This window comes from Neopsephotus bourkii, unplaced genomic scaffold (genome assembly GCF_033783945.1).
Source record: "Neopsephotus bourkii isolate Nb327-2 ecotype Australia unplaced genomic scaffold, CSIRO-AGI_Nbou_v1 NB_1556, whole genome shotgun sequence".
Lineage (NCBI taxonomy): Eukaryota > Metazoa > Chordata > Aves > Psittaciformes > Psittacidae > Neopsephotus > Neopsephotus bourkii.
In genome coordinates, this window is record NW_026902032.1 from 61,156 (window position 1) to 73,954 (window position 12,799).

The window sequence follows — 12,799 nt, forward strand, 5'->3', positions numbered from 1 at the left end:
ATCTGCCTGCCCTTTATGTTTATAAAGACTGCCTTTTGTGGCAAACTCAGGTCTCAGGGTTGCAGAGGTGCTACAAAGTACAAACACTGCAGAAAAAACAGGCATGTGTCTGACATAGCATCAAGTTCTGCTGCAGAGTTAAAACTGCTGCATGTAAATGAAAGCCAGAATGACTCTGCAAGAGACCCGCTGAACACCCACATTTTCAAGGTTCAGCCTACTCTGAGACATGCATGCAACAGAGAGGTTGCTCCAGTCTCCATTTCCCTCATAAGAATTTTAATGGAAAGATGGAAATTGAAAGCCTCCAAAATATGACTTTGCCAATCACTTTTAAGAAGTAGAAAAGCACAGAAAACAGAGCGGTATAATATAAAGGTCAAAACTTACCGTGTCTGAACTTCCTTCCAGTAGTATGTTGATTGCTCTGTTCACATCCCCATTACAGTCATGTAGTGCCACTATGCATTCATCCTGGTTTTTCCCCGTCACTTCAGTAAGCTGGCAGTAAGAGTCAGACATGTTAAAATATCCAAATTCTCATTACAAAAAAAAAAAAAAAAAGCTAGCATCACCACAGATTCTAAAAACGTACATAGTTACTACATCAAAGCAAACTAAAATCCTAAGTAAACACAAATTAAATGGTAATCAAGAAAGCATTCTCTCACACTTTTTTTTTCCCCTTTCACTTTATGCTCACAGCAAATGCTGTCACTCCTGGGACAGCAGCATATGAGGGTAAAGATGCAAGAGACCAGGATAACTCCAGTATCATCCTCTCTCTCCCCAAACATCACCCTCTTTATCCCACTGTGTGAGAACAGACATAAAGTATGCCATGGCAGAGAACAGATCCATCTGGAAAAACATCCAGATTAAGAAAAGAAGTTATTTTTCAGCCAGATCAGTGCTCTCGATCCATTTCACAGCATAAGGCCACACAAAAGGCATAAGTGACAGTTGCTTAAGGAGACCTAGTACGGAATTATGCTTCATGGGCCTGTGGTACACATCCTGACATGTGTGGGATAGAAAGTCTTGTCATGGGACATCCAGCAACTTCACCCAAAGAAAAAAAACAAAACAAAACAAAAATCCCCCACAAAAAAACATGAGCAACAGAACAACTTTATTACAAGAACAACAAAAAGCACTTAATACTTCAGAGAAGATTTACAAAGGAAATCAAGAAATCTTCTCTGCTGCATTACTGCATTCACAATAATTCCTCTCTCCTGGGTGTACTCCTTCATGAGTTGTGATGTGTTCGGTAGGACAAAATCACTGATATCCACAGCAGAACAGGTGTCCTGGGTTTAGCAGTAGCAGTCATTTTTCTCTTTCTTGGTAGCTGGTGCAGTGCTGTGTTTTGACTTTCGGGCTGGGAACAATGCTGATAACAATGATATTTTGGTTTGGCCAAGGACTTTGTGAGCCTCATGCTCTGCCACGGAGGAGGGGAAGCCGGGAGGAAGCAGAGACAGGACACCTGACCCAAACTGACCAAAGAGGTATTCCATACCACAGCACGTCATGCCCAGGAGGTAACTGGGAGCTACCCAGAAGGACAGGGCGTCTTCTGGGTCAGATTCGTTTTTCGGCGGGTGGTATTGTACTCTTTTCCCTTGTTATTATCTCTTATCGTTGTCGTTGGTGGTAGTGGTGGTGATTTGTGTTGTACATTGGTTGCTGGACTGTTCTTATCTCAATCCGTGGGAGTTGCATTCTTTCGATTCTCCTCCCCATCCCTCCGGGAGCAGGGAAGGGGATGAGCCCCCGGGGGGGACATGCAGTCCTCGACTGCTTCCAGCCCGGCACTACTCACTGGGAGAGAGTGCACAAGCTGTCTAGCTGGGTTTAAACTAAGACAACAGGGACCTGAATTCTCAATACTGCTGGAATTAATGGTCTCAGGTATAATTCAGTAATGGATGCTCAAGCACCTACACCCAAAACTCAGCATGGTAGAGGAAATGATTTAATTTTCATAGCATAATGCTGTAATTTTAACACATATACAGATCTGGAAGGTCAGATTATTTTTTTTTTTTAACAATACTTAAATTAACTTTCAAGCTATTAGACTTTTACTTTTCCTGAAAAACAGCCAAGATACTGGCAAACTCAGTTTACACAGGTGACATTTTTTCCATGTGAGTGTACATGTGGACAAGCTAAATGCACTCTTTATTCTGACAAACATTAAGCATCTGTACCATACTAGAGATATCTTTGCTGATGCCTCTTCCAGAAGGTATGAGCTTTGGCTTAAAGGCTTGTCTACAAAGGAAAATACACCAGTGTAACTATACAGCCAGAGCTGTATACCTATATATGTGTGTGTGTGTGTATGTTTCCACACGATTTCTTGTAAATAGACTTTACAGTGCAATAAGAGCACTTTTTCCTACTTAAACTTATGTCCTTCTGAAAAAGGTTTCGTCTAAATCAGAAACAGACACTCTAGCTTCAAAATGTAAACCAACTTTGGAACACCTTATTATTGCAGGGCATAAGAACTTTGTACCATAACAAACATACTTGTTTCACTTTATCTTCAAAATCTGCATCGTTCTTATCGTAGATCATCTGAGCAAGGCGAATCTGTTCTGCTGTTGCCTGTAAAACCCAAACATCCAATAAAGTACACAGAAGGTAACAATATATTTTTTTTAAGTATCTCCTAGAGTCTTTTTATTTCCAGAGTCTCAAAAAGAACATATGCAACAAGCACAGAGGTGCTATGGGGAGGGGATTAACATCTCCTCTATGCCCATTTTATAGTAAAAAAGTTAGCTAGGATAGAAACAACTTCAAAATGTTCTAACTTGTTTGAACCACAGTTAAAGGTCACCACATAGACAACCATATAATAAAGTAGAATTTATCACAGAAGCCTACACTTTGATATTATTATTTTTATTTAGTATCTACCACTCCAGAATTGCGAGTTTTATCACAGCAAACTGGCACCAGTATTTCTAAATTAACCACATCTGACAATTCCTGCTCCCATTACTTTCCACAACTCTCCCAATAACCTGACTCTAGTTTTACAAGCACTTAAGAAGAAATCAAGTCTTGCCTCAACATTTTGCCAGTGAACAGCTACACTTATTTTCTTTATAAGCAAATACTGGTCTCTGAAAACTGCTAAAGGATCTTGCTACTGATGTAATGTTTCTGGACCACAAATTCATGCTGGCAACTTCTCCAAAAGCTGAAAGACTAAAATAGATGGATGCAGTAAAGTGCCATAGATCCAAATAGGCCCCAGAGAGAAAGCAACTCAAGAACATTAACATCTCATCATACAGGCCACTCTTCATAGTGTGGCATTTGCAGTCTAATTCAATTGCACTCCCATGAAAATACCAAAGATAACTGCTGGACCTAATTTGATTTCTGCTCAAACAGAAGAGGCTACCATCTCATACTAGAGAAGGCTGATACTGAAGAGAGCCAAGACCCAAAATGCGAGTTGATGTGCCGCAGATAACTTCTTCATTGAGAAGAGGAACTACTTCATCCACTGAAATTCTTGATGGAAAGGATTCATCCTGGGCAACTGGTTGATTTACACCTTTCAGTCTCACTTCACAGGATACCCACATGAAATTTTGTGCCTCATGAGTTCAGGCTTAATCAGCCTCAAACTGCTTCACTTTTGGAGTTAAATAAATACAAGCTCTAGAGGAGGTCACTGAGTGTAAATCCTGAGAAGAGTCTAAAAATTACTCTACCGTACACCACCAGCTGTTTATCTGCTGAGAAGTTACTGAAGCTGTCCCAGTTCCTTGAGAGAAGCGACATTTGCTGTGCTCAGAGGCTATGTTCCAAGACAATTAGCATTTGTAATGGAGTTAAGTACTCTGCACTACTTCACGTTTTCAAAGTGTCATGCTGATAGCTTCATACATCATTTGGTAACACAGGGGAGAACCTGCTCTGGAATACCCCATGACAGCCCTGGTACCACCCCTCCCACCCTCTATGAAAGCCTCCTGGCAATCACAGTACTCTGTGTGAAGGAGCTTGCTCTTGGGGTCTGCTGAGAGCTCAGCAAAGAGCAAAAGCAAAAGGTCTGCTGGTTTCAGGACATTAAGCCCTGTTGATCAGGGGACTGGAGCACCTCCCATATGAAGATCGGCTGAGAAAGTTGGGGCTGTTCAGCCTGGAGAAGAGAAGGCGGCGTGGAGACCTCATAGCAGCCTTCCAGTATCTGAAGGGGGCATATAGGGATGCTGGGGATGGACTCTTCATTAGGGACTGTAGTGGTAGGACAAGGGATAATGGGTTAAAACTTAAACAGGGGAAGTTTAGATTGGATATAAGGAGGAAATTCTTTCCTGTTAGGGTAGTGAGGCACTGGAATAGGTTGTCCAGGGAGGTTGTGAATGCTTCATCCCTGGCAGTGTTCAAGGCTAGGTTGGACGAAGCCTTAGGTAATATGGTTTACAGCGAGGTGTCCCTGCCCATGGCAGGGGGGTTGGAACTTGATCTTAAGGTCCTTTCCAACCCTAACTATTCTATGATTTTATGATTCTATGATCTATCTTCTCATTCTGATTTAAGCCTCCTCAGACCCACTGCAACTTTTAACCTAGTGAAGAGATTTCCTTTAAAGGCATCCAGAATAAAAACGTTTAGACAACGCAATTTCTGTAGACATGACAGCATATTTGACCAGAAACAGGAAACCGATAAGATTCATTTTTTTTCAATAAATCAACTTTTTTCAAGTCAATGTTAAAAGACAAAAATATACCAATTTAAGACAATATCAAATGTTTGACAGTATCTTCAGTTTTCCTGTGTAAGGCGAGAGCTTAGAAACAAGTAGGTGTGATATCACTAATGTTTATGCCAGTGGATTACACCCAGATGAAAACTGAAGATTCTGAAGAAAAAAACCCAACAAAGCCACAAGAGGTGTTTACTATACAAACACCAAATCAATGTCACCAAGTTTTGGTTTCTTTCCCCAGCAACTGGTGGTTCTGTATTTTTAAGGCACCAGCAGTAAAAGTAACATTGTAGTATCCTATAAAAGAGTATAATTAAGTTTTAATTGCAACTATAAGAAAATAGCAGCATCTTAAGACAGCTAAAATTTTGCTCAACCTTACAAGATATATTATTTTTGCAGCATAACAGAATGCAGGAAATTAACAACTTCAAACTACCAGAGAACAGAAATGTGCAAAACACAAAATTAAGTGACAGTAATAGGTCCAGATCTTATAATAAAATGGTATATTTATTATCCAGAAGCAATGCAAAAGAACTGTGATGCAATTTCTTAAATAACTGAAATGATGATCAATGAGACATTATGATATGAAATCTCCATTTGGGAAAGCAACATTATTCTACATTCAGAAAAATGAATCCATAGTAATCGAATAGTAAACCCCCATACATTTCTGTTGCTCTATCTGCCAATGTCTGCCTTGTTCCATGGAACCCCAAACTGGGCAGAACACTCCACTGCTGTCTTACAAATGTCAAAAAAGGGGAAACCACCACTTTTGTCAACCTGCTCACTATATTCCTGTAGCCTTGTTATAAAACAAAGCCAAATTCAGTTTTATCTGCTGAAAGCCACTTTCTAAATCCACACATACTCTTCCAAAAGAGTTTGTAATTCCTCCCCTCATATTTTCTCAATTTGTACTGACTTATGAAGAAATACATATCATTACATGCACACTTTCAACTCAAATTATATAGTATTACATACCTGTACTACTTGCTTCTGTGATTGTGCTGGCTGTGTGGCTGAAATTTGTGTTTTGCCCCGAGTGCCCCGGGTACGTTCACTGCCCACTGAAGTCATCATATATAGTATATACAAAACAATGTATGTACAAAATCAAAAATCTGACAGGAAAATAAAAAAAAAAAAGAGCATGAGTTAGGACAGGGTACTGATTCGATACCCAGATACCACGCAAATGCAGTAACTTGAACTCTTCCTGCATTTAACCTGAACCCCATGCAGAGACTCTTGAGAAAGCAGTTTTAATACACTATTACTGGATTTATCTCAGTCTTTACTATAAAGGGGGAAATGCAATGGATAAAACACATGTTTGACAGCTGATTTGGATCTGCCTAGATCTGTACTTCCAGAGGACATATAAATATCATACCTTTTCACAGTGATTTAACATATAGACTTTTCCATTTGCTGAAATTTCAGCTCCAGCTGTATCACTCTTAATTACTGTAATGCCTGTTGTCTTGATTTGATGCCTGGAATTTAATCACTCTCACCCTCTCAGAACACTAACGCAAAAAATCACATTCACAAACATGGCAGTTCCTCTTCCCCATCATCAAACTGCTTTCCTGCTGTCCTGGGTTCATCTGTAAGTTATTTTTCTCCTTCTTAGTAGCTGCTGCAGTGCTGTGTTTTTTACTTTAGTCTGAGAACAATGCTGATAACACACCAATGTTTTTAGCTGTTGCTAAGTAATGCTTACTCCAACCAAGGACTTCTTCTGTCTCATGCTCTGCCAGTGAGGAGGGGCATGGGAAGCCAGAAGGAAGCAGAGACAGGACACCTGACCCGAACTAGCAAAAGGGGTATTCCATACCACAGCACATCATGCCCAGTATATAAACTGAGGGGAGTTACCCAGAAGGCCCAGATCGCTGCTTGGGTCGGGCTGGGTGTTGATCAGAGGGTAGTGAGCAATTGTACTGTGCATCACATGTCTTTATTCTTTTCATCTTCCCCTCTTAGTTTCATATTCTCTCCCCTTATTATTTCCCTTATCATTATCATTATTGGTGGTAGCAGTAGTTTTGTATTATACCTTAGTTACTGGACTATTCTTATCTCAAACTGTGGGATTTACATTCTTTCAATTCTCCTCTCCATCCTTCCAGGAGCATGGGAGAAGAAGGGGAGGAGTAAGTGAGCAGCTGCATGGTTCTGAGTTACCAGCTGGGCTTAAACTACAACACCTGCACACATATGGAGGTCATGACTAACATTTAATCTACTTCTCGCCTCTCATTTATAAGAGAGATGATCCTTACCTTTAAATCCAGCTACTATTTCTCTTTTGTTCTCCCTCATATTTACAGAAATTACTTACAAAACTACCTATTACCTTGCTCTAAACATACCTTTGTTGCATAGCAACAAAGAAACCCTAAAGAAAACCCAAATATCACACACACACATCACTGCTACCCAAACTGAGGCAGTCAACTTTTATTCTCTTTTATCCTCTAGCATTAAAATTACTTTGAAACAAGGAATTTATTATTCCCCTGTGCTTGTACAGCATCTAACATAAGGCTAATTGAAAAGCACAGTTTAGAATAGGTATGATAAGATAAAATGGATCTCTCAGCTGATCAGAACAGTCACTCAACTACCTGGCTTCTGTCACCATTACACTTGGAAGCAAAACTGCACATTTAGGGAATTAAGGACAACCTGCAAGTGGTACACCTGGGTAGAAGGAGATGTACAAAGAAGCAACAAAACACTTCTACTGCAGCCCCAATGTATGAACGTGCCTCAGCATGCACCTTGGCAGGGCAGCAGCCTTGGTGCAGGCTGGCTATCACCGAACTCAATGCACAGTAACACTGAACGATAAAAACTGAGCAAACTCCTGTGACCACATAGACGTGGATATGTTCAAAACCCAGCTGCTCACTAGCACTCACACGTAATGGGTACTCAGTAACTGCAATGAGATGCTACAATTTAAACACTGATTGTCAATACTTGGGAACCTCATATAGATTAAGGCAGACCCATTATCATCTAAATCTCTTCTTCACTTTAAAAATACATTTTTGTTGGCCAAAATTGAACCCCAACACTTAATTTCTTTATGTGCTAGTTAAGCATTCAATAAAATCTGAGGAGAAAGCATATTTCCACAAACGCTTACATATTTAACAAGAAAAGGCCTGCCTTGACCAGGAAGTAACTGTAGTATGAGCTGAAATGGAACACTATTTCTCCACCTTTATGAATATATTCACCAAACCCAGTCTCTCAAAGAAGTCTAACTTTGTTGTCTTCTAAGCCCCAGAACACACAGGCCTTCAGAGCATGGAGCTTGATGTGGAGATGGTCTGAACAGCAAGTTCAACACTTATTGCTGACTATCTGGTCATGGCTGTCCACTAATATTTTAAACACACTATGGACAATCTTGCTGTGGTTTAAACCCAGCCAGCAACCCAGAACCATGCAGTCACTCGCTCACTCCCCCCCCTTCCTCCCCCAGCTCCTGGAGGGACTGGGGAGGAGAATCAAAAGAATTTAACTCCCACGGGTTGAGATAACAACAGTCCAGTAACTAAGGTATAAAAAAAAACAAAACACTACTGCTACCATCAATAATAATAATGATAAGGGAAATAACAAGGGAAGAGAATACAACCGCTCACCACCCACCAACCAATGCCCAACCCGACCCAAACAGTGATCTAGCCCTTACGGGTAACTGCCCCCAGTCCACACCATGTAAGGTGCTGTGGTATGGAATACCTCAGGCTGTTTTGGGTCAGGTGTCCTGTCCCTGCTCCCTCCCAACTTCCCCTCTTCCCTGGCAGAGCATGAGACTCAGAAAGTCCTTGCCCAGAGTAAACATTACATAGCAACAACTAAAAACATCAGTGTTATCAGCATTGTTCCCAGGGTGACAGTCAAAAACACAGCACTGCACCAGCTACTAAGAAGGAGAAAAATGACTGCTAGAGCTGAACCCAGGACAGTATCCAACCCTTATTCCATATAATTCATGTCATGCTCACATCCCACACTTTTCAATATACCATCATTCTTGTCTCATATATATACATCCACACACACAGATATCATTCCTTAGTGCATGGACCAATCCCTATAAAGCTGCTGAGTTCATCTGGTCCATGATGTCAGGCTCCATCTATTGTAACAGTCTTTCAGAGCAGGAGAGATGGTGTGCAGTATTGGACTGTTGCCTGCTGATGACATCGTGGAACTCATCTGGCCACTGCTGAGCTCATCTGGTTTCATCAAAATCCATTTTTTTTTGAATGATGGTTGGAAGAAAGTCAGGGCCAGTAGCTGGTGACCTGAAGACATCAAGTTGGCGGGCTATAAAAGTGCTACAAAGCAGGCAACAGCATAAAATTGAGTTCATTGGCTGTTTTCCCCTAAAATCAAATCCCCTTGAAGTACACATTGGACTTCCCCATCTTCGAGCATTACCCACCAAGTATATCTGGGTCCCCCGAGCAAAAGCAGTCCCATGAAAGGGTTGGCCTTTACCTGAAGCAGGAATAACCCAGACCCTTTTCCCCAGCAAATTCCTTACTTGCACCACAGGATTTACCCCCTCTACAGTACGTAAAAGTTCTGACTGATGTGAGCCAGCCCTGTTGGCAGATCCTCTGGTGTTCACCAACCAGATGGCTTTTGGTAAATGCGCAGCCCAATGTTTGAAAGTCCCACCACTCATTGCTCTCAGTGTAGTTTTTAACAGCCCATTGTACCGTTCAATTTTCCCAGAGGCTGGTGCATGGTAGGGGATGTGATATACACACTCAGTGCTATGCTCTTTGGCCCACGTGCCTATAAGGCTGTTCCGGAAACGAGTCCCATTGTTTGACTCAATTCTCTCTGGGGTGCTGTGTCGCCACAAAAATCTGTTTCTCAAGGCCCAGGATACTGTTCCAGGCAGTGGCGTGGAGCACAGTGTATGTTTCCAGCCATCCGGTGGTTGCTTCCAGCATGGTAAGCACATGGCACTTGCCTTGGCAGGTTGCTGAGAGTGTGATATAGTCAATCTGCCAGGCCTCCCCATATTTTTACTTCAGCCATTGTCCTCCATACCAAAGAGGCTTTAACAACTTGGCTTGCTTAAGTGCAGCACGTGTTTCACACTCATGAATAACCTCAGCAATAGTGGTCATTGTTAAGTCCACCCCATGATCAGGAGCCCATCTGTATGTTGCATCTCTGCCTTGATGGCCTGAATTGTCATGGGCCCACCAGGTTGAAAATAATTCACCCTTATGTTGCCAATCTAAGCCCATCTGAGTCACTTCAGTCTTAGCAGCTTTATCTACTTGTTGGTTGTTCTGGTGTTCCTCAGTGGCCAGACTCAGGTACATGAGCATCTACATGGCATACCTTCACCACCAGGTTCTGCAGCCAGGCAGCAATATCTTGCCACAGGGCAGCAGCCCAGATGGGTTTATCTCTGCATTGCCAGTTGCTCTGCTTCCATTGATGCAACCACCCCCAAAGGGCATTTGCCACCATCCATGAGTCAGTATAGAGATAAAGTACTGGCCACTTTTCTCATTCAGCAATGTCCAAGGCCAGCTGGATGGCTTCCACCTCAGCAAACTGACTCGATTCACCCTCTCCTTCAGCAGTTTCTGCAACTTGTCGTTGGGGACTCCGTACAGCTGCCTTCCATCTCCAATGCTTCCAAGGAACTGGACGGGCCCACTGGACTAGATATTTGCCCATACAGTCCCACACACCCTGCCACTCATGACTGTCCATCCTCGGGGAAAATCTCTTTGTGGTCCTCCTATATCGTCGGCTAATCCTAGATGAGACACGAGACAGTCCCTGCTTAGCTTCCATTATCGCACAAGATCGGTCATTCTCAGGGTGGTCACGCCATAGGCAAAACATACAGAGCATATACAGCAACAAGCTGGGTCCCAGCAAAAGGAGCAGGGTGCTTTCAAGGGCATTGAAAGGATATTCAAGATCTTCAAATCTTCCAGAATCTACTGCCATTGTAATTAGTCTGGTGGGAGAGCAGAGGCTGTGAGGGAATGTCTCTTTCATAGGCTGACCACCCAAGGAGGGAAAAAAAAGATGTGTAATTGCTAAACACTTCTATTACACACCTCCAAAAGTAAAGATGTGATGACCACACTGGGAACACATACCAGCCCAGATTCATGATCAATGAGTCTATTGTATTACAAATCATTGCCATGAAGTACAGAGAAACAAGAACCTTAGCCCAGAGCCCCCAGCCGATAAACATTAAAACCAGCTGTAAGTAAGGTACAACATGCTGAAACTCCGAGATCAAGAGCAACAACTTTGAGAGCCAATAAATCAGCACTGTGACGAGTGACTATTAATCTGAAACAATGAATGCTTGTCACAAATAAAATTAGACACACTCCGGTCAGATGTGTCATAATGTCAACCCTTCGCACCCCACGTTGGGCGCCACAAAGAACTGTCCTGGTTTAAACCCAGCCAGCAACCCAGAACCATGCAGCCACTCACTCACTCCCCCCCCTTCCTCCACCAGCTCCCAGAGAGATGGGGAGGAGAATCAAAAGAATGTAACTCCCACGGGTTGAGGTAACAATAGTCCAGTAACTAAGGTATAAAACAAAACCACTACTGCTACCACCAATAATAATAATGATAAGGGAAATAACAAGGGAAGAGAATGCAACCGCTCACCACCTGCCAACCAATGCCCAGCCCGACCAGAGCAGCAGTCTAGCCCTTCCGGGTAACTGCCCCCAGTTTATATACTGGGCATGACGTGCTGTAGTATGGAATACCTCTTTGGCTAGTTTGGGTCAGGTGTCCTGTTTCTGCTTCCTCCCAGCTTCCCCTCCTCCCTGGCAGAGCCTGAGACTCAGAAAGTCTTTGGTCAGAGTAAACATTACTCAGCAGCAACAAAAAACACCAGTGTTATCAGCGTCGTTCCCAGGCTGAAAGTCAAAAACACAGCACTGCACCAGCTACTAAGAAGGAGAAAAATGACTGCTACTGCTGAACCCAGGACAAATCTTCAGTTGAGTTTGCAGTAGAAATTACTGTCTTTTGCTCTTTGCATTAAAATCTGCTTTATCAGCCTTGCTGACTGGACTGCCAATATCAAAAAGCAAATTTAAATTTATATACACTAATAGTGACCTTTGGATTTTTTGTGTGTGGCAGCATTTTTGCAGGTTTTGTTTGTTTGTTGCAAATTACCAGTCAAGTCATCATGATTTGAGCCTAACACAAAAAGAAATGAAAAAAATACAGAACAGAGAACATGATAGAGAGTACTAACCTCTCTGAAAGACAAGCTAATAGTTTCAAATATGATTGTCTGGAAATAGCCCACTGTGATTTAAGATACATTGAGAAATTATAACTCTCCTGTGCTTCAGTCTGCTCAATTTCTGAATTAACATGTGTACAGATTCCGGTACCCAGAAATGTTGACATACATTTCAATGCTATTTTCTCTGATTTCATTAAAGCTATTCAAAATATCGTGATCCATGTTTTGGACATGATGACAGGTTAAAACAGAGTTTTACATTTGTTTGTAAAGCACATGCTAAACTATAGCCTACACTTCTAATAGCCAGGCAATGTATGGTCACCAAGGAGGACTGCATCTTTTCTCCCCTCCTAACACATATTTTACAGTGCCTCTGTGTCACTGCTGTTTAGAGCCACATTTGTTCTTCAGGATGAAAGGATGCTTTAAAGAAAAAGGTATGCACACAATCATTTGAAACACTCCTGAGGGATGAAGCAGCACAGCAAGATCAGCCTGATGGTGGGAACAGAGCTAAACACCTGAACAGTGTAAGGGGATCTTTAAAGAAGATCCTCATCTTGCTGAGCTTGCAGCACAATTTGGCAACAGGTCCAAAGCAGAAAACAAGAGAAGGTGAAAGCCTCCTTCTGGCAGCAGTATGGACTTGTACTTGCTTCAGACAAGCGTGGAAACACACCCTTAGTTTGATATTCCCCATCAAGCCAACAAGGACATGTTATAAT

General features: G+C 42.1%; 1 protein-coding gene across 1 annotated transcript in view; it reads right to left on the bottom strand.

The window, feature by feature from the left end:
• Positions 1-5,901, bottom strand: part of LOC133221790 (ubiquitin-associated protein 2-like) — a gene marked incomplete at its 3' end in the record, with an annotated part of 60,246 nt that extends 54,345 nt beyond the window's left edge. The window contains exons 1-3 of the mRNA XM_061370962.1: positions 5,747-5,901; positions 2,545-2,622; positions 391-501 (exon numbers count right to left, since the gene is read on the bottom strand). Of these exons, the coding sequence (XP_061226946.1) occupies positions 391-501; positions 2,545-2,622; positions 5,747-5,845 (288 nt within the window). The remainder of the gene's footprint in view (positions 1-390; positions 502-2,544; positions 2,623-5,746) is intronic.
• Positions 5,902-12,799: the final 6,898 nt, after the last annotated feature.